The sequence below is a fragment of the Eleutherodactylus coqui genome, chromosome 8 (genome assembly GCF_035609145.1).
Source record: "Eleutherodactylus coqui strain aEleCoq1 chromosome 8, aEleCoq1.hap1, whole genome shotgun sequence".
NCBI classification, from domain to species: domain Eukaryota; kingdom Metazoa; phylum Chordata; class Amphibia; order Anura; family Eleutherodactylidae; genus Eleutherodactylus; species Eleutherodactylus coqui.
In genome coordinates, this window is record NC_089844.1 from 77,240,427 (window position 1) to 77,263,041 (window position 22,615).

A 22,615-nucleotide genomic window follows, 5' to 3' on the forward strand; every position below is an offset into this window, starting at 1 on the left:
AGCCCATCCTGCTAACCGTTAGGAAAACATACAATTTACTCCCTTATTAAATCTCATTAATGTCCCAACAACTACAAGTGTAACCCAATAAATTAAGGACAAAAACATACAAAATGTAGGTAACAATGCTGCAACCACCTTATCTGCCTCCAGATGGCACTAATCTTCTGCTAGATTTCAGAGGATATGCACTATGAACCTGCACATTTGCACAATTGCGTTCAGCTTAATCTTTGCAAAATTAACTTTTTTTTTCAATGACATGTATTAAAAATAGGTAATCAAACGATGGGCTGGATATTTGTTGATGAAGAGGGTTTTCTCTCAAATGGTGAAACAAAATGTTTTTTAAAGGGAACTTGTCACCAGGTTCATGCTGCCCGAACGATAGGCAACATGAACCGAGGTCAGATATGCCCATTCAGCCCGTGAAATGCTGCTGTGTTTCAGAAAAAAACATACTTTTCTACATACATTTCTCAGAGCTCTTGAGTCAAGGGGGCGAGCCATGTTGGGCTCTACCCACCCACAGCATTAAGGCTGCATTCCCACGAACGTAGCCGATATACGTCGTCCTCATCTGCAGGGTGGGGGGGGAGGATGGAAGAGCCAGGAGCAGGAACTGAGTTCCCGCCCCCTCTCTGCCTCCTCTCCACCCCTCTGCACTATTTGCAATGGGGAGAGGCAGGGCAGGGGCGGGGCTAATTCTCAGAACTTAGCCCCATCCCACCTCCTTTCATTGCAAATAGTGCAGAGGGGCGGAGAGGAGGCAGAGAGGGGGCGGGAGCTCAGTTCCTGCTACTGGCTCTTCCATCCTCCCCCCCCCCTGCACATGACGATGACGTATATCGGCTCGGCGTGAAAACCGAGCCGATATACGTTCGTGTGAATGCAGCCTAAGAGTGATAGTTCCTGTCCCTGCTTGATAACGCTGGCAGGGAGAGCTCAGAACGGCTCGCCTCTTTGACTCGAGAGCTCTGAGAGCTGAGCTCAGAGTCAAACTTCACAGTAGCGTTTAAGAATAAAGCATACTTGGGCTGAATGGGCATAAATGTCCAGGATTCATGCTATCCATGCTTCAGACAGCATGAACCTGGTGACAAGTTCACTTTAAAGGCTTGTGCAGGATTAAAAACACATGGCTGCTTTCTTCCGAAAGCAATGCCACATGTATCCACAGGGTGTATGTGTAATTAGAGCTCAGTCTAATTCACTTCAAAGGAGCTGAGCTGCAATACCATGCACAGCCCCTGGGTGGATATGGCGCTGTTTGGGGAAGAAAGCAGCCATGTTTTTCTAAATATTTAATCCACATTAATGTCAAGTGCAGTTCTTAAAGGGTTTATCCACTTCTGCTCTATTGCAGTGGCTCAGATCGATATTGCAGGCACTGTTCTAATTGAATTCAATAGAAAAAGTGCCTGCAATACCAAACTAGGCCACTACCAAGTGCATGGAGCTTTCAGCTCCCAGCTCTGTACACACAGGCCGATGAACCATTGATTGATGGGGATCCTGAGAGGCAGACCCTTGCCAAGCAACTGAGGATAAGTCATCAATAGCTCAGAAGTGGACAAGTCCTTTAAAGTAAATATAATATAATGGAAAGATTACTACTATACAGATCATCCTACCTCTGGTGCCATCCAGAATGGTGTACCCACAGACGTGTTCCTGCGCAGGCGAGCGCTGGTGAGCTGCGCAGACACTCCTGTAATCAATAGTAATAGGTATTACTTTATGAAGTATTTATGAACTTTATAGGTCATCTTAATCCGAGTTGTGCATGGATTAGTGTTTTCCGTAAGCAAAGTTTTCTCTAAATCCCCCTTTTCCATCGCCAAACCCTGTCTGCTTCCATTTAGCACTAGAGGGTGTTCTCTCCATATAAACCTATAAAGCTCTTATCGAAGTCCAAGAGTTCAGCTTCCCATCATGGCGGCTGCTGATAGAAACAATGTAAAACTATTCTGCAAATACTGACAAGCAACATATTTTTTTAGCCCCATGACTCCCCATAGTTTATGTCCCTGCACCTACAAAGTGACAAAATATTGGGCAGCAGTGAAACATTTAAAATCTCCCCCAACCGCGACATCCTCAAGTTTATATAAAGATATCAAAAGTTTACATATGTAATAAAAAAAAAAAAGTTCAAGACTTTGAGAATACATCTTCCATCCAATGGCATCATGGGGGAAGCAGCAGTCAGGGTGTATTCACACAAGTGATGTTCCCACGCGATCAAGATTCCAAGATGGACAAAACTTGCACAGAAAAATACCCCATGGGCTTCATCCACACAACGATTTTGCACTTGGATCAACAGTCCGGGGTCGAAAAAAAATTGCTGCATGTCCTATTTTTATGTCATTCTCTTTCAAGAATTGCGCATTACTTTCTATAGGAGCATTTAAATAAAAGATCGCATTCGCATGCCATGTGACTTACATGCAAAGCACTTAACTATTGGAACCCCGTGTAATTGTTTTCACACACATTAAAAACAGATGTAAATTTAACATATATTGCACATTTTTATCACAAAAAACACATCAGACACAGATGGAACTCACAGCCAAATTGCATGTAAAATGATCAGTTTTTCACCGACCTACCTAGCGATGGAAAGGCCTGGAAAAAAAACAGGAAAAATTCTGAAAAAAAATGTTTTTTTTTTCTTTTTTTTTCCAAAGCCATTTTTTTTTAAAAAGTGTGTAGAACATGGTATTTTCCAATAATATATCTATCTATGACATGGTATTCAAACTATATAACACAAAAAATGGCTTTGGGAAAAAAAACTGTTTTTTCCCCAATTTTTTACCAGTTTTTTTCGCTACCTACTAGAGATGAGCGAACGTACTCGTTTAGGGCGATTTTGCACTTGAGCACCGCTTTTTCCGAGTAACTGACTACTCGGATGAAAAGATTCGGGGGCAAGGGGGGGGCGTGGTGGAGCGGGGGGTAGCAGTGGGAACAGGGGGGAGCTCTCTCTCTCTCCTCCCCCCCCACTCCCCTCTGCAACCCCCCACTCAGGGATTAGTTTTTTTCCCCTCTTTGATTTCAATGGGGTGTTAAAGAACGGAAATCAAACAAATGTAAAGCTTTCAGTTTGCTTCCGTTCCGTTTGGCTTCTGTTTTTTAAATAGAATAAATAGCGCTGCAAACTGCGCTATTTGTTCCATTAAAAAAACAGAAACGTAATGAAAGTAAGCCGAAAGCTTTATGTTTGCCTTCCGTTTTTTTAAACCCCATTGAAAGGGGGGAAAAAACTGATACATTCAATTCCGTAATTAATTCCAGCTCTCTGCGCCAAAAATGGAATAGACAGATGGAAAGCCTGAATGGGGGCAAAATGCTAGTGTGAATGAGCCCTAAAAGATACTAGCAAAGTCTATGTGATTGGACTGGGTGGGCACAGCTGGCAACACTCATCAGAGTCTCCACTTCGATGCATCCTGAAGCTAGAGGGGAACAGAGGAAAGGTGGAAACTGTTTTACCCCAGACAAGAAACTAGACAGTAGCATTAATTGGTTTTAATACAATATGTAAGCCATAACTAATGACCATCACTAAATGGCATCTGTGCCAATAGGCTAAGTGACTGGGTTAGGATGCTGCCTATTTACAGGGGGACTAACTTTCAGACGTCTGCTCATCTACTAGCTTGTGTTAGTCTCATGATTTTTGAAATACATTTGCATTAAAACTGTTGATGCTTTACCACAGTAACTATATATATATATATATATATATATATATATATATATATATATATACACACACACACACACACACACACACACACCTTATATCAGCGTTTGGCCAAAATGCCTGAGTCGTCCTGGGATAGCAGAGGGGTGGGCATTCAGGTATTGCCTTGTTGCTAATTGGACCAGAGGCAGAGAAATATAGCACGGTAAGTCAGGCCAAGAAAAGAGAGGGCTATCTTCACAGGCAGCTCCCGTACACTTACAGACTGCAGGCTGACAGATCTGCAGACACTGTGATAACGATGTCCACAGTCTCCGCCTCTCCTACTCCTATAGCACCTGGGTGTGTGTCTGTGTGTGTGCATACATCACATACACACACATTATATTGGGTTTACTAAGCATTTTCCTGGAATGTCTCTAAATGCCTGAATCGTCCTGGGAAAGCAGAGGAGTCAGCATTCAGATACTGCTTCCCTGCTGATTGGACGTCATACAGAGCAATGCAGCATGGTAAATAAGGGCAAGGAAGTCAGGACAGGGTACTACTGGCAGAATGCTAGGCTTGCTACACTCCCTGTAAGTGGATTGCAAACAGCAGAGCAGCAGAAAAATGGGGAAGACCGCCTGAAAATCAAAACTTACAGATATGAAACAGTGTGCAGCAAATGAGAGGGTAAGAAAAACCTACTATATTTTAGAAAACTTTTGAAAACTCAGGTACACTTTAAGGACATATCAATGTTCACAGTGCTAGAAAATACTGTTGCAAGCGCCGCCATCTTCGCCTTAACCAAGCATTTTATTATTATTTCTTATTTTTACGTCTCTACACTTGCCTTCAATGCAATCTGATCATAGGGAGAAACACAGGTCAAGAGGTATTTATACACACAAAGCCATTCACTTCACAGCAGGGTGCAAGCTTAGCAGGTGACAGGTGTTAGACATATTTGGATATCCTATAGGAAGTCAGAGAAACAGCTTTCTGTTGGGTGGGGAATTTCTCAAGGTTAATTAGCTCTACTGTTAGTGTCATCAGGACTACATTTATTGAGGACTCTCTTATAAGCACAGAGAAATATTATCTGCTATCCAGAATGAGTAGTGACTTCATACCTTGTATACTGTATATGGCAGATGAAAATACATGTAAAGAAATCCACCTAGCTCCAAATAAAAAAACAATAGGAAGATATCTAATGGTATCTAATCTGATCTATATTAAATGTGTACGGCCATTCTAAGGCTTGTGGCACCTGGTGACATCTGCTGTAGCCCAGATAGCAGTACTACTACTATATCCATGGCAGCTAGCTGTTGAGTGGCAGTGTACCCAAACTGTTGATTTGGGCTACCACATTCTTAGCATTGTGAGCAAGATGCAAAGAACTTGTCCGTTCGTTAATAATGGATAGCATTAGGGTATATTCAGATAGCAGAATGCACCGCAGAATCTTCTGCGTAGATTCCGTCTCTAAAAATCACATCAAAATCTGAGTCTTTCTTCAGGTGTTTTTGGCATGAGTTCATGCATGTATTTAATCATGTCTATGGGTAAAATTCACCCTGACACAGAAATACTCGCTTCCCATTGACAGGGCTAAATCCGCACGCGGAACTGGGCTATAAACCGCAGAAAATTCCTCTGTGAATTCCACTATCTGAATATACCCTTAACTTGGGGTCCTTTTCAGACAAGCCAATTCTTGTTTGAACGAGCAAGTAATGTCACTGCTAACTCGTTTGCGCTCATTCACCCTATTTAAACAGGCAGATCATCGTTAGCTTGTTCAAAAGAGAATTGTTCAGTCTTTCACATTCAGGCCTCTTTCAGACGAGCGTGTCTATGCGTATGCATACGTCTATACAAAACTGCGCGTCTACTGGAACCATTGGCTCCCCATGGTGTATTCACAGATGTGCAAGCGCACGTACCTGCTAAACATAGGACATGCGTGCACAATAGGTCCGTGCTGCACGTCAATTTTCACCGCGGGTAGTCCCCTTGTTATTGAACACTGCGACAGCACTGTCACAGTGTTCAGTGACAAGGGGACTCCCCGCAGGGAGTAAAGAATCCCCTGCCACAGCTGTGGCAGAGGATCGCAAAGCTCCCCCATTGATTTCAATGGCTGCCGGCCGCCCCATTGAAAGCAATAGGATGCCAGCACCCGCACAGTGATTTTCGGGGAAGGGCTTTAAATATAAGCCCTTCCCTAAAATTCATCCCTAGCATGTGTAAAAATAAAAAAAATATATACTCATCTGTCCGCCACTGCCGGGGCTCAGAAGCGTCTAGCTGCTTGTTCTCCCTGCACTGTAATGAAGTTCTTTCAGCAGACGGGGATTTAACATCCCCGCCTGCTGAAAGGGCTGCGTCTGATTGGCTGAGCGCTCAGCCAATCACAGGCAGTGCTCAGCCATTCATTGAATGACAGCTGAGCCCTGCCTGTGATTGGTCACAGCGCTCAGCCAATCACAGGCAGCGATCGGCCATTCATTGAATTCAATGAATGGCTGAGCACTGCCTGTGATTAGCTGAGCTTTCAGACAATCTGACGCAACCCTTTCACCAGGCGGGGATTTAAAATCCCCTCTGCTGAAAGAACTTCATTACAGTGCAGGGAGAACAAGCGGCTAGTGGCGGACAGGTGAGTATATATATATTTTTTTATTTTTCACTACAGCTAGGAAACATTTTCAGGGAAGGGCTTATATTTAAAGCTTTCTTTAAAAATCACTGCAGGGGTTGCTGGCAGGCCATTGCTTTCATTGAGAGCAATGCTGCATGGAGCTTCGTTCACACGTGTTCTGGCACGTGCGTAGATGCACGGATTTGTGCGCACCTGTGCACATACAAATGCATGCTTGTGTGAATGAGGCCTCAATGTATTAGCGAATATGAAAGAGTGAGCGATTGCCATTCAAACTGAACAATAAGTTAACGAGCCAACGATGATTTTTATGCCTGCATGAAATGAATGACAAATGAAAAGCGAACTATCCCCCTTCACCATTCAGTCATTGGCTCGCGTTTAGACCAAACGATTATCCTTAACGTTTGCTAGTTTGAACAATAAGGGTGCCTTCACACTGGCGATTTTCGCGAAGCGGGAGTAAATGGAAACGCAGAATTATGAAACCCATGCTTTTCAATGGTTTCCTACACATTTGCAATGCTTTTACTTATGCAATACTGTGATAAAAAAAAATCGCGACATGCTCTATCTTTGTGCAATTTCCGTTTTTTTATCTCCCACGTTTCCCTATGGAGCCTCCTTTTTTATCCCTTTGCAAAGCACAAACTTGCAATTTTTGTGCGATGTGATGCGTTTTTAACATTACTGACTTTCGCGTCAAAACGTTGCGGCAAAATCGCGCCAAAAAACGTGTGAGAAGTCACAAGTGACAGTTATGTTTTTGCAAGAAAAAGCATTGCTGACATTCAAACATCTCATGAACAAAATTGCGATTTTCTCACGGCAATATCGCGATCGCCAGTGTGAAGGAGCCCTAATTGTTCCATCTAAAAGGGACCTTCATTAGCATTGTCAACGAAAACAGACAAAAGGGCACCACTGCTAGGACCACCAGCAATCATTTCTGATCTGCTGGGGAACTTGGCAGAAACTATTCAATTGCCCCACAGGGCCACCACAGGGGAAATGAAGCATTGCATGTTGCCTATTGAAATTAAAAGTCTGTTCATGTAATGTGGATGAGGGGCATCCTTTTCATTAGCTTTTGATATTAATTAAAACGAGTACCTAAGCCAGACAACACCTTTAATTTCTGGTGGCAGCCAGCCATGTGCCCAGAACCGAAATATAACCTCACTGAAAGTAACTGAAGCAGAGAAGAATCAATTGTGACATTCGGTTCTGCATTAAATAATCTATGTAAATGTGCCTCTTCTTCTTCAGGTCTTGTCTGCCGTTTTGCTCTCTATTTCTTTCCTTTGTTTGCGCTTTCATTTCAATCAGGCTTACATCAACTGCAATAATCACAAATTATATAGATCCGCTGGTTTTCACCCCCATAGGACCACTTTACCTTCTGCTCAAAGGGAATAGATGAGCTTCAGGCTATTAACACCATTTGTGAGGAATGAGCAATTTCTTTTCATATGCAAAAGATGGAATATTGAATTTAAATGAGAGCGCGGCGGCGACGGCGGCGCAGGAACAGACACAAGCAGATTGCCAGCGAGTTGGTAAATAAAATGCCTGAGCTAAAAACTAGACTGTTTCCAGCCACCCAAAACAGATTATGTGACAGCAACTCAGAGGGAGATCCATCTGTTAAACCCAAAGTATCCAAGGGTTCCTGCTGAACATTATCGCTTAAACCTGTGGCGCGTCTCCAAGCTCCAAACAGACAGCGAGGAGACGGGATAAACTATACAGGACGTCAGTACATAGCAAGCAATGATTACCAAAGTCAACCAGCTTGACTCCTCCTTCTGTTGTCAGAAGTATATTGTTTCCTTTCACGTCACGATGGATGATTCTATTATTGTGCAAATGTTGGAGACCCTGAATAACAGAACAGAAAAGAATTACTCCCCTGTTTAAAAATAATTACTCTGCTATTAGGAACTTAATGATATCTCCACTTTGGTGCGGCAGGAACAGCTGTCCGGCACAACAGCTGTTCCACCCTCCCTCATTGAGATCGCAGCAGGCGTCTTAAGAAGTGACTACTAGCTGGGTACCGCAAGGCAAAAGATGAGTAATATGAGGGCATAGCGCTCAGCCACCTTGTGATAGATGCAATGCGCCAATTCTGTAGCTCGCCAACTGTTATGCAACTACAAATCCCAGCATGTCATATGTAATGCTAGAACTACATTTCTCATAGCTGGCTTTCTATGACTTCCTAATGTGTCCTGACACTTGCCAGGAACGTGAAGCTCCATGACTATTGAGACAGGTGTTTAGTGGAGTAATGTATACAGATATAGTGGAGCATTTACCGTACAAGCCATGTGGTTTAAAAAATATCCTTCACATGGTGCGGAAATTTTCCTTTAACTAATCTGTGGCGTAGATACTAAATCCGTATCATGTCTATTTATGCTGCAGATTTATGCTGCGGGGTTCAGCCCTCGCAATACAAGGGGTAAATCACGCAGCAAATCAATGAGAAACCGCAGCCAAATCCGTAACCATTTAGGGCTACTGCACGCGGCGATTTTCCAACTATTTTTGCGTGCAGAAATTAGGTTGTAGAAAACGCATACAATAGAATCCATTTATTTCAATGGGTTCCCTCACATTGCTCGTTTTTCAACGCACAATTCCTTTAGGAGAGAAAATATGCTTTATGTTTTTGTGGATTTGCGCACCAAAGGCCCCATAGGAGTCTATGGAGGCTCAGGAAATCCTCAGCAGAGTGAGAATGGAGAGGTCATCCATTTGGTTGAGCAAAAGCCGGCACACTGGGACACTGGAGGATGAACACAGAAGCACGACTCCTCCTTCTGGGAACAACCTCCGTCATCTCATGCGACTGCCCAAATCTGCGTGACAGCAACCGAAGACATGTCTGCAACCTCAGCTACTCTCTCAGAAAGTACCAAAAATACCACTGGATACCATCACGCCACACACGTTGAATATTTATGGGTAATTACAGGGGTCTGGGTCACTGATGACAGCATCATGTATTGATAGTGGGATTTTATGTGTGCCCAAATGCGCAGCCATTGTGAATAAAAAAAAATAAAGCGCTGTAAAATACCCCGTTCACTGCGCAAATATGTAGCACAGGAGCGAGCGTATTTACACTTACACTCGTATGCAGGATCCCTGAGGTGTAGATTTGGCCACTGTGGTTTTCCAGTGTCATTGCTGTGAGTTTTCTACTGCAGAAAGTCCGCAGCGATTACTTTAGGGCTTAGGCCTCATGTCCACGGGGAAAATCAGGCCCGCTACGGATTCTCCATGGAGAATCCGTAGCGGGTCCCGCCTGCCCGGAGGACATGAGAGCTGAAAATAAGAATAAACTTACCCTCAGCGGACTGTGCAGATCTTCTCTTCTTCGCGGCCGGATCTTCTTTATTCGGCCGGTGGATGTGCTCGGCACGTCGGCGGCGTGCCGCGCGCATGTGCCAGGCACATCCGCCGGGCCGAAGAAAGAAGATCCGGCCGTGAAGAAGAGAAGACCTGCCCAGTCCGCTGCGGGTAAGTTATTCTTATTTTAGGTCTCCCGCGGATCCGGGCGGCTTCCATAGGCTTCAATAGAAGCCTGCGGGAGCCGTCCCCGCGGGAGACCCGCACCTAAATGGAGCATGTCCATTTTTTTTCATGCTCCATATTTTTTTAAATTCACTTTTATTGACCATCTGTGGGTATTTATCTACCCGCAGGTGGTCAATGCATCCCTATGGGGTGCGGATTTTAATTCTTCTTTTCCCCGTGGACATGAGGCCTTATTCAGATGTGCGTATGTCTGTCGGGATTTCACGGCCGGATGATATAAGCCGTCCCTCTCTGCAGGGGAAGGAGGCAGGACGGACCAGGAGCTAGTGCACTGAACTCCCGCCCCCTCTCCGCCCCTTGCCATTGGGAAATCGAAGGGGTGATAGGGGGGACTTAGCTCTGCCTCGTTCCACCCCTCCCATTGCAAACAGTAGCAAGGGGTGTAGAGGGGGCGGGAGCTCAGTGCAATGCTCCCATCCCATCCCGCCTCCTCCCCCTGAAGAAAGGGACAGTATATATTGGCCGGGCGTGAAAACTCGACCGCTATACACATGTCTGAATAGGCCCTCGGTGTAAAGGTGGCTGTACAGCTCTCACTGGAAGCAATGAGCTGTCTAATATGTAGACAGGTCCTTCAGAGAGAGATGATCTTTGTAGCTGTTCTTCACTCTGGTCAATTGAGGACGGTCCTGAATGTGGGATCCTCCCTCCTTCAGAATTTTGCAATATGGGTTCATACATTGTGGATTTGCTGCGGATTTCATGCTGAAATTTCGCAACAATGTACAGTACAATGTAAGGGAATGAGTTTTAATCAACCCCCATTCACTTACAATGGAAAGAAAATCCACTGTGGATTTTGATAGTCATGCTGTGGATTTTGAAATCCTTAACATGCTCTATTTTTGTGGAAATGGCACAGATTTTCACTGTGGAATTCATTCCGCAATCAGAAGCTGCAACAAGATCCGCACATGGATTTTTGTGTGGTTTTTCATACTAATTTTCTCTGCGATGTATGCCCATATTCTAAGGTCTCCTTCACAGGGCCCATATCCGCTATGAGCTTTCCACAACAGAAAACTTGCAGCAAATACACAGTAAATACACAGCGGCTAAATACACACCCGCATTACACCCCCAAATCCACACCTTAATCCACCACTACCACATTTTATTGCAGATTTTAATGTGGAATTGCTGGCCGAATTAAACTATTTACAAATCCTTATCAAATTCTACATGGCGGTATGCGGATTTTGGTGTGGAATTTACTGCAGGTTGCAGTGAGTCCTGCTGGCTAATTCTACCATGTAAAAAGGTCCCAAATGGTGCAGATATGGCTGTGGATTTACTGGCGGATCTGCTGCAGATTTCAACACCTATATTTCAAAGATTGAATACCGCAGCAGTAATCCGCAGCGTAAATATACATACTGTGGATTTAAAACCCGCAACATTTCGCTAAAACATCCACATCATGTGAAGGAGACTTTTAAAATCTCCTCCCCACGGCTTGTACTGTAAATACTGCAAAATTTCCGTAGCAAAGTCCGCTGCAGAAATTCTGTAGCATTTCTGGCACATGATAAGGCATATTTGCATGTATAAGATTTACGCGCGCAATATGCAGAGTATAGAACTGATCGATTTCAATAAGCTCGTTCACATTGCTGTATTTAGCGCATGCGTTTCAGTCGCACAAAAAAGCCCACAGCATGCTCTGTTGTTCTGTGCATTTGTCAACCAAAGGTCCCCATAGAACTCAACAAGGGGTGCGCAAATGTGCACTAAATACACTAGGAGATGTGCAATACGCTCTGTAATTCCAATTGTGCCCAAATAAACATAGCCTACGGGCAAAAAAGTGCAGTCAAATATGCTGGTACGCACACAAAAAATCCTCATTCAGTGTGCAAAAAAGTTGCTCTGAGTTCACGCAAATGCCTATACGCTCGTGTGAAGGAGCCCTTAGATAACTGAAAATGAGATTTCTAATGCGGACAATTCCTTCAGATAGTTTATCGTGATCCCAAAACATTTACATTCATTCCTATGTAGAATCATCACATAACAGATTGCCCAATTAACTTTTCTTCCTTAGTCCTTACCAGTAATGCTCCATATAGGATATATGAAATGATGGCTTCGTCCAAACGTTGCTCACACTTGAGTATGCTTTTCACCAGATCCGTCACAGATCCTCCATTGCACAGCTGCGGAACGCGGAGAAAACACATTATCATTTCATCTACAATATGTTACAACTCATTTACACTGATCTAGTTCAGTTCATAACCGAAAGACAAATTATATCCATAAAATGACGGCATTACCCCATAGATTAACCCCTTAGTGACTAAGCTTGTTTGTGCCTTAGTGACTGAGCCAAATTTTGGAAATCTGACATGCGTCGTTCAACGTAGCATAACTCCGTAAAGACTTTACATATCCAAGTGATTCTGACATTGTTTTTTCGGCACATGTTGTACTTCATTTTGGTTGTAAAAAGAGACCGATATAATTTGTGCATATTTATTAAAAGCGCCAAAATTGGAAAAATTTTCAAAAAATTGTCATTTTTTCACATTTTCAACTAATATCTCAAATATGTCCAAACATACTGTACAAATTTTTTTGAAGATATATATATCCATCTGTTTACTTTATTCTGAATGCACATTTGAAAAACTTTTTTGTGTTTTTTTAACCATTTAGAGGACATACAAATTTAACATTACTTTTCAGCATTTTGAGGAACACTTTGTTTTCCTGCACCGAGCCAAGATAGCAAAGGCTCATAGGTGTCAGAATAATAGATATCCCCCCAAATGACCCCATTTTAAAAACTATACCCCTTAATGTATCCACTGAGGGGTGTCATGAGTATTTTGACCCCCACAGTTTTTTTTTCAGGAATTAATTAAATTTAGAGGAGAAAAAATAAAATTTCATATTTTTGCAAATATGTCATTTTAAAGACATATTTTTTACCTATACTGCCCATGAAAATGAGGATTTACACCCCAAAATGGATACCCCTGTTTCTCCCGTGTTCAGAGACATACCCATTGTGGCCCTAATCTTATGTCTGGATGCATAACGGGGCCCAAAACGAAAGGAGTAGTCGGTGTCTTTCAGAACATAAATTTTGCTTGAAGGCGTTTTAGGCCCCATGGCACATTTGTAGAGCTCTTGAGCAGCCAAAACCAAAGAGAACCCCCACAAGTGACCCCATTTTGAAAACTACACCCCTTAACGAATTTATCTAGGGGTGTACTGCCCATTTTGACCCCACAGTTTTTGAATGAATTCAAGCAAAGCAAAAGGAAAAAATTGTGATTTTCGTTTTTTTGGCAATTCTGTCATTTTAAAAACTGCTTTTTTTGTACAGCACACACATGAATGGAGACTTGCACCCCAAAATAGATACCCCGGTTTGTCCCGTGTTCAGAGACATACCCATTGTGGCCCTAATATTTTGTCTGGATGCACAACGGGGCCCAAAATGAAAGGAGTAGTCGGTGGCTTTCAGAACAGAAATTTAGCATGAAGGTGATTTAGGCCCCATAGCACACTTGTAGAGCCCTTGAGCGGCCAAAACTATAGAGAACCCCAACAAATGACCCCATTTTGAAAACTAGACCCCCTAACGAATTTATCTAGGGGTGTACTGTGTATTTTTACACTACAATTTTTGAATAAATCTAAGCAAAGCAGTAGGAAAAAAATTACAATTTTCATTTTTTTGGCAGTTGTATCAATTTAAAAACTGTTTTTTTTGTACAGCACATATAGGGATGAAGACTTTCACCCCAAAATAGATACCCCTGTTTGTCCCGTGTTCAGAACCATAACCCTTGTGGCCCTAATCTACTTAAAAGGACACATGGCTAGGCCTATAATAGAAGGAGCACCCGTTGGATTTCAGAGTACAACGGAATAAATTCCAGGCCCCATCGCCCACTTATAGAGCCATTGAGCGGCCAAACCGATAAAGAACCCCCACAAATGACCCCATTTTAAAAACTAGACCCCTTAACGAATTCATCTAGGGGTGTACTGTGTATTTTGATCCCACAGTATTTGAATAAATCTAAGCAAAGCAGAAGGAAAAAATTACGATTTTCATTTTTTGGCAATTTCGTCAATTTAAAAACTGTTTTTTTTTGTACAGTGTAAATAGGAATGAAGACATTCACCCCAAAATGGATACCCCCGTTTGTCCCGTGTTCAAAAACATACCCATTGTGTTACAGGACACATGGCTAGGCCCATAATGGAGGGAACACCAGTTGGATTGCAGGGCACAACTGAATAAATTACAGGCCCCATTGCCCACTTGTATGGAATAAAAATTGACACCTTAAAAAAAATCCCCTCCCCCACACACTCCGCACCCTTTTCGGCGTTCCCTAAATCTTAGATAAAAGTAATAATGTGAACTGTGTAGTATTTCCAAAGACAGGGGTAATTACGGAGGCTGGTTGGGATGGGTACATGGGGCAATAAAACCGGTATCCCCCCTCCTCTCATGCTTTTTGGGGGTACTTCGTGACCTCAGTGGCGGGTATGGGGTGTAAAAAGTGGCGTTCCGTGAGTCTCCGTAAGCTTACTGAGGTGCGGTGGTCTCACACAGAAGGCGCTCAACAAGGTGCTCCTGGAACTGCATGAAGGCAAGCGTTCCCGGGGCTTCTTGTAAATTGCGTATTACAGGTAGCGGTCTGAATAACGCCGGGCTCACGCAGCCGTAGGTGGAATCCGCTTGCGGAGGCCTGCAGCGGATCCCATCTGTGAGCCCGGCTGTGACCCTACGTACGGCCGCGTAATGTACTGCGCATAACTGCCTACTCACACAGGCGGTCATGCGCAGTACTTTTTTTTGTTTGCATTTCCCGCACCGTCGCTTAGCGATGACGCGGGTACCCGCAGTCCGTATACAATGTAGTTGCGTATGGGCTGCGGGTATATCCATGACCACGGAGCACAATAGGCTCTATGTTGCGGATATCCGCGGTAAAATAGAACATGCTGCATTCTCTTTTCTGTGAGTGGATTACACGATTCCGACCCACTAATGTGAGCGGAATTGTGTAATCCAATGTGATTGATCTGCGTAATACCGCGGATCAGATGCATGCGGAATCCGTAATTTCTATCCGGTCATGTGAGACCGGCCTAAGGTAGATCGCTACCTTTTTATCACGTGACCGGGGACCACTCAACGAGGCCACCCGTCACTGCTCCAGGCTCTCAGCAACCGTTGGTCGCCTGGGAGCAAGGAGATTTTAAGTTTCCTGGGCTCCCCGACTCCTCCGCAAGTGTCCAGTTTTTTGCCGGCGGTCGCATGTGCAGAATCCGGGAAAGTTCACGGAGGAAGATCGCGTCGGGGTGCAAATACGGAGGCCTCCGGTAAAAAGTTTCATCTCCTCTCACCGATCGCATCGGTGAGGGGAGATAAACCTTCACCTTTTTTTTACTTTTACGTGATCGCCATTATCCATTGGATAACGGCGAACATGTGATCAGGAACCGCTCACTGCGGCCCCCCGTGAAATCTCCAAGCTCTCGGCTAAGTTTTGTAGCCAGGAGCAGGGAGATTTTAAAATATCACAGCTTTTGCGCATGCGCCTGCCATTGTGGCGACAGCGGCGTGTGCAGAAGCTGGGGTAAGGTCCACAGATAAATCCGCGGGCCTTAGGTACGTCATTTTATCCTCCCTCACAGATATGATCCGTGGGGGGAGATGAAATGCAAGCTTTTTTAACTTTTTTAAACTTTTTTTTTTACTTTTTACCCTTTTTTTTTTTTTTTACTTTTTACACTTTTCTTTTTACTTTTTACACTTTTTTTTTACTTTACATGATCACTGTCATCCATTGGATGACAGTGATCATGTCCCTGGTGACATCTCTCTGCTCCTGGCTACACATGGCAGCCTGGAGCAGAGGGATTTTAAATTTCCCGGGGCTCGAGCCCCTCTGTGCACGCGCCCGATGTCAATCATCGGGCGCGCATGCGCAGATGGGCATTTCGGGTCCCAGGACATCGGGACATCGCAGAGGACCCGAGGTGAGTATTTTCACCTCCCCTCATGGATCCGATCCATGAGGGGAGGTGAAACTTTACTTTTTTTAAACTTTTTTTAACTTTTTCGCGATCGCCGCTATCCAGGAGCCGAGAGCCAGGAGTTTTAAAATTTGCCGGGGGCTCCCGGGCTTCTGCGCGTGCGCGTGACTTCATCATCTGGCGCGCATGCGCAGAAGGCCGGCGGCGGGTCCGGAAGGAGCAGATCTTCAGCGAGCAGTGGGGAGAAGGCGGGTGAGTATTTTCAGCTGCCCTGATGGATCCGATCCATCAGGGCAGCTGAATATCTAACTTTTTTCACTGTTTTATTTACTTTTTTGCGATCGGCGCTATCCATTGGATAGCGCCGATCGCAATGCCGGGGGGGACTGCCCGCATCCTGGGATGACAGCTCCATGCTGTCGGCTACCTGCGGGCACCTACAGCATGGAGCTGTCACGTCCTCAGGCAAGTGGGCATTAATCCAAAAAGGATGCATAAAACTACGTCCTCTAGGATTAAAGCCCACTTACTGAGGACGTAGTTTCCCGATGGGGCAGTCGTTAATGGGTTAATAGATTGCATATTGACAAGTTTATTATTTAACGATATAACGATAAAAAGAAGGATAACGCTGATTGTGCATTTAAATTGTATCACCATGAAAAAATATCAGGGATTCCCAAACCATAGTGAATCATTACGGACTAAAAGGCTCTCAAGAATTCGGTAACTTTGAAGCACATAGGGGTTCCTCTTAGAAGGATAAAAGAGGGACCTGGGGAGTAAATCGTGCTAATTTTAAATGGGACCATATTGTGCAACCCAAGAGCCTTAGAACATGTTTCTATCAAGTCTGTGTTTATAGAGAATTTAGGTATCCTCATAGATAAGAGACCCCCACTCATTAATTGCAGCACACAGCTACCCAGGGTCAGAAATCATACACTCATTGTCAAAAAATATCCCTTCCCTTGAAGTTGTTGGGATCAAATGAAACTTTTTTCTGTGTGATTGTAATTTCGATATAAGTGATTACAATATCAGAGCAAAAGGATCATTTATTGTGGAAAACTGACCCCTCGAAGGAAGGCTCTAGTACCCGGTTGTACCGCCTTTAGCTTGGATTCACAGATGTGGTATGGTCAGGCATGGAGGCTCTAGTACCCTGTTGTACCGCCTCTAGCTTGGATACATAGATGTGGTACGGTTGGGCATAGAGGCTATAGTACCCTGTTGTACCACCTCTAGCTTGGATACAAGATGTGATACAGGCAAGCATGGAGGCTCTAGTATCCTCTTGTACCACCTCTAGCTTGGATAGAAGATGTGATACAGGCAAGCATGGAGGCTCTAGGACCTTGTTGTACCGCCTCTAGCTTGCTTACAAGATGTGATACGGGTGGGCATGGAAGCTCTAGTACGCTGTTGTACCACCTCTAGCTTGGATACAAGATGTGATATGGGCAGGCATGGAAGCATAGAGATTCTGTATTGTATTCTGCGGCATATCGGCCCACATTTGCTGTAACTGGGACTCTAGATTGTGCAAAGGTTGTCGAAGTTGGCTTTCCTGATTGTTCCATACATATTCTATTGGTGATAAATCTGGGGACCAGGCAGGCCATGAAAGTGTGACAATGTTGTAGGGACATTCCTGTGACCCCCCCCTATGTGTGCGGCTGAGCATTATCCTGCTGGAAAATGCCTCTTGGAAGCCGCCATGAGAGGAACACATGTGGCTGCAGGATGTCCTGAACATATCGCTGAGCTGACGAAATGTTCTTTAGCCAAGCACCTGGAAATGGTTCAGACAGACACAAGGGCCTATAACAATGGTGCCACCTGTCTATGGATGGCAGATAAAGAAACAGTTGGAGCTGCTTGTGCTTGTTAGACGATCATACGATCCTCTGTACTGGTAGTCTGTCGAGGACATTCTGAGCCTGGTTGCCTTGTGTGTGTAGCCTTACGCACCCAATGGCCCCAACACCTCCTAACACTCCGGTCAGAACAGCCTAGGTGGCGGGCAATTCATCAATACAACCATCCAGCTTCTCACATTCTGTTAATGTGCCCCTCTCAGACTCTGTTAACTGGTTGAAATCTCATGGGTTGCATTGTAGAGGCGTCTAGTGGTCAACAAGCTCTACACAAGTAAAGAAAGAGGTCCACTACACACAAGGAGCCTCTCAGAGGCTTTTAATAGGCCAAAGGATGGAATGACTTTCAGGGCCTCAGGTGGCAAGACTTCATCTAATCACACCACAATGCCAATTATTTGCTTATCTACCTGAGACAACTTTTAGCAACCCCAGTTCATCAGGTGTTTTGCAGAGGCCATGGAAATTTGAATGAGCGCTGCAGGTTCTTCATCTTATACCAGGCACAGTGCTATTATTTCTTAACAGAAGTGCCTGGTATTAAAGCTCAACCCCATTCACCTGAATGGGACTGAGATGTGTATATGCCACGTGGCTTGAGAAAAGGACGCGGTGCTCGCCCGAGTGCTATGGCCTTATCGAACAGCTGAGTGGCGGATATGCAAAAAGTCAGACTTCTACAGATCTGATATCGTCGACCTACCCTGTGGATAGGTCATCAATATTTAATTCCCAGAAAACGCCTTTACTTTCTAACTACAGTATATATTCACAGAGTTCTGAACTTTGTTTTTTTCTGACACACAGCTTCAAATCTCCTGCTTTATACATAGATTTGAAAAATAACTTGCTGCAGTCACCAGCATCACTAGATGGAGCTTAGAAGTATACTGATACGTTGAACTCACTGATAATAAAGTACAGTATTCAGTAAGCTCCTAAGCTCCCTCTAGTGGTGACTGCATGTAGCAAGGATGTTTTATTTTGAATCTATATCTATGCAGAGAATGTAGAGCCCTATATCAGAAATACAAAGCTCCAACTGCTATAAAGATATATTAAGAAATTAAATAACATTAGTGGGGATAGCACAGACATGCTTAAAGTGCATTTGTATCAAGGTTCAAAAGCAAAAACCAGAGGAAGGTATATTTTAGGAACACAACTCCAACACATGCATTAGAAAGCCCACGAAGCTGTGCCATTTATAGAAGCCTTCGCTCTCTATGACAAAAGTGCCAGGCAGGAGAAGATTGATGTACTTGATAACAATGAGGCAACAAATTACAGTCATTTGAGGCGTTTACTGCATGGCTGCATTCACTGGCAGGCAATATAAAATAGACAGTAGCCATATCTCTATACTTATACTTGATGGTATGCTCTGCCAGCAGCTGAGATGAAACATCCTGATCCAAAATAGCACTGCTTCTTGCAAGCAGTTTCCATTAGTGCACTGCCATACATCAAAGGAGGTGATAAAAAGCAGGAATTAGGGCCCTTGTGAATGTGTTTTTACCCACAACATTAGCTTGCAAACCATCCTTTTCCTGTCTCTGAGGTTTTCTTGTTGATGTCTTTGCATGTTTTCTAATTCTATGGTGAAATTATGCGCTGACATCAAAGTCTTTATTTCATAAATGATATTCTATTATAATTCTAATATTTGTTTCATGTTCGCACATTAGCACCACCATTTACTAGATGGGCCCTGCACGACCTTGACCTTGATTGATGACTGGAATAGACAGGTTTATATTTCACATGCTATAAATTCAACAGTATAAAATATCTAAGCTCTGTGTCATGACAGCGGACATGGATCCTCTGTATCTCTAACTGATTTGACTTTGGGGTAAGTCTGGGGGTTACACCACAATTTTCACCCTTTAACCTACAGCAGTTGGGGTTGGAATCTAGTCTTCACTGTATGGGGTGACCCAGACCACTTCCCCACATATAATCTCGCTAAAGGCCAAATGCACATGGCCGGATTTGCATTGCGGAATCCAGAGTGGGCATCTGCCTCCAGATTCTACAGCCCATAGCATCATATAGAAAAAAGGTTTTCCCTGCCCAGGAGTGTAAATTAATTGAGATTTTCTGCCTGCAGGGGAAAAATCGCAGCATGCTCTATTTTAGTGTGAACTATGCACAGACGGCTTCCATTGAAGTCAATTAAAGACGTCAGTCCCGCAGCCCTTCCACAATTATCATGTAGTGTCCCGCGGCAGCCAAGACACGAGCCCACACTGAGTTGGGTAGAGTTGACACTTGTCACGGTGGCTCTACCAGACTCCTCCCCAGAGGGATGCACAGAACCTTGGCCCAAGTACCGCTAGGCCTGTTCCAGGCAGCACTGGGACAGCAGTTACCTGTATAAGTGTTGTGGACGTGAAGTTGTCACGCATGACACCATCATTCCTTTCTCACCGTAGATTATCCGGCGGATGTATAAAGAGAGTCCACACACTTTTAAACTTGAATACCTTAAAGGGGTTGTCCCGCGCCGAAACCTAAATTTTTTTTTTCCACAGACCCCTCCTTAGCAGACAGTTAAATTACATCCATTTCTTATTTTAAAAAAAAAATTCACTTACCTGGATCCCTGATCTGCAGCTTTGAAGATTCTTCTTTCAAAGATGGCGCCGCTGGTCTTCTTCCACGGTGCACCGTGGGTCTTCTCCCATGGTGCACCGTGGATGTTCTTCTCCAGTCTGCGTTCCACTGCCGATTACAGCCACCTCATTGGCTGATCGGCACCACGTGACGGAGGCGGGGCTACGATGATGCGGAGAAGTGGGAGGAGCCAGGACGCCGCTCGTGAGCCCGGACACAGCCAGCAGAGGTTTCCTCTCTGCGCAAGCGCGACTGTTCGTGCGACCAGAGAACAGGTTTGATCGACGCCATGGAGACGGGGATGCCAGCGCCGGAGGGGGTAAGTGTATAACTTCTGTATGGCCAATATTTACAATATTGTATATTACAAAGTGCATTAATATGGCCATACAGAAGTGCATAACCCCACTTGCTGTCACGGGACAACCCCTTTAATCACTGGGAACGGGCAGTGACTGGAAACTTTATTGTAGGATATTCAGTAGAATACAGCTTACTCACACGTGCAGAAAAGACAAGTTGCTAGTGCTAGGTCAGGGAGGATAACTCAGGATGGTATCGGACCTGCAGTCTCAGTTATCTACAGCGCTCGGCTCCTGGACAGGGAACACTCCGGAGGACTGGGGAAAGGGAACACTCCACTGACACTCACTCTGCACTCTGGTAGACAGCTCTGCACGGTGGACTTCTCACTCTTTTCTCTCCTCAGAGGTGGCTCCTGGAATGGAAAGCCTCAAAATACCTTTCCTCCTCTTCCATCACTTTACTACATGAGGGTTGAAGGTACCCCCATGTGGCCCGCACTCTCACTCCTCTCTCAACCGTTGAAGATCAGGAACTCCTTTACCACACCCCAATCACTCACATTTATAGGGTACAGAAATCACGTGACTAGAGAGATAATGGTACTTTTCTAGACATATCCCAGACACTTTCATACATTAACCTCTTGAATGCTGCAGCTGTGCAATACACATAACAGCAGACAAGACACTTTGCACAGTGCATCCACATTAAAGACATGACATGCATGACATTTATGAAGGAGCCCAGAAATAGGTGTTTCAGGCCACTACACATCATTGCGGAAAGGCCGCCGGATCTGCATCATTGCCTAGCGACGGCACGGTCAAATCTGCACTGCGCATGTGCACCAGCCGGCACATCCACAGCATAGAAGAAAAGAATCCGGGCAGGTATGCAGGGTTCGCCAGCCGGGCACTGGGTCGGATTTAGCTCCAGGTCTTGGAGACAGAGCATGGTCAGAAAAACCACAATGCAGTACCAGAGGGTGTAGAGAGAGATGTTATCAATGAACAAGGCGAAGTCAGGGTTGGTGGCTAACTTGAGTGGTTGAGGAACAGGTTAAGAGTCAGGTCTGGCAGATGCCTTGCAGAGTCGAGAAACAGACTGAGGGTCAGGGCAAGTGGTGGACAGAGAAATGTGTGATCAATAAATGAGTTGAGATAAGGAATGGAGAAATCAGGAAAGCTGGGTGGCTTAGACAGTTCTTAAGTCTTCTACTAGGACTTCAGATAGGAAACAGGTAGCACCTTTGTACAGTAGAAATTGAATACTTATATACTGGAACAGCACTGTGTTACCTACTTTCAACTGCCATCCACTGCAGGTAGTTAAAAGCATAACTGTGGGAGAACTTTTGCGAATCAAGTAGAATTGTTGATCCCTTTTTTTGTTAGATTCAGAAATCAGTTAAGTTAGTGATAGACTTTAATCTTGTAAATATTCAATTTAGTTTATCAATAGAGTGAGGGTGATTGTCTCTACTGGAACATATAATAATTATAATCTATACAAATAGCACCAGCTTATTCCGCAGTGCTTTCAAGCATAGGAGAAATGTAAACAATACAACAATTACATGTGAAATACAAGCAGTTTGAAACAAATGGGGTGGAGGTCGTAGAGAAGGTGCAACAAAGTGGGGGGGGAGCGAGGCACGGGGAACACAGGCAGCAGGGGATTTCATGTGGAAATCAGTTATTAGAAAGTAAAGAGGGTGGGGCAGTAAGGAGGTTCAGGGGTAGAGATTGTATGTGATAGGTAGGGTGGAAAGTGCAGGGAGCCTTAGGGAGGGGCGGAGGACTAGGTCAGGGATTTGGT

General features: G+C 44.3%; 1 protein-coding gene across 1 annotated transcript in view; it reads right to left on the reverse strand.

Moving 5' to 3' along the window:
- Nucleotides 1-22,615, reverse strand: part of MYO3B (myosin IIIB) — a 449,841-nt gene that overhangs the window by 378,494 nt on the left and 48,732 nt on the right. Inside the window, exons 3-5 of the mRNA XM_066575886.1 lie at nt 12,035-12,139; nt 8,156-8,255; nt 1,635-1,711 (exon numbers count right to left, since the gene is read on the reverse strand). Of these exons, the coding sequence (XP_066431983.1) occupies nt 1,635-1,711; nt 8,156-8,255; nt 12,035-12,139 (282 nt within the window). The remainder of the gene's footprint in view (nt 1-1,634; nt 1,712-8,155; nt 8,256-12,034; nt 12,140-22,615) is intronic.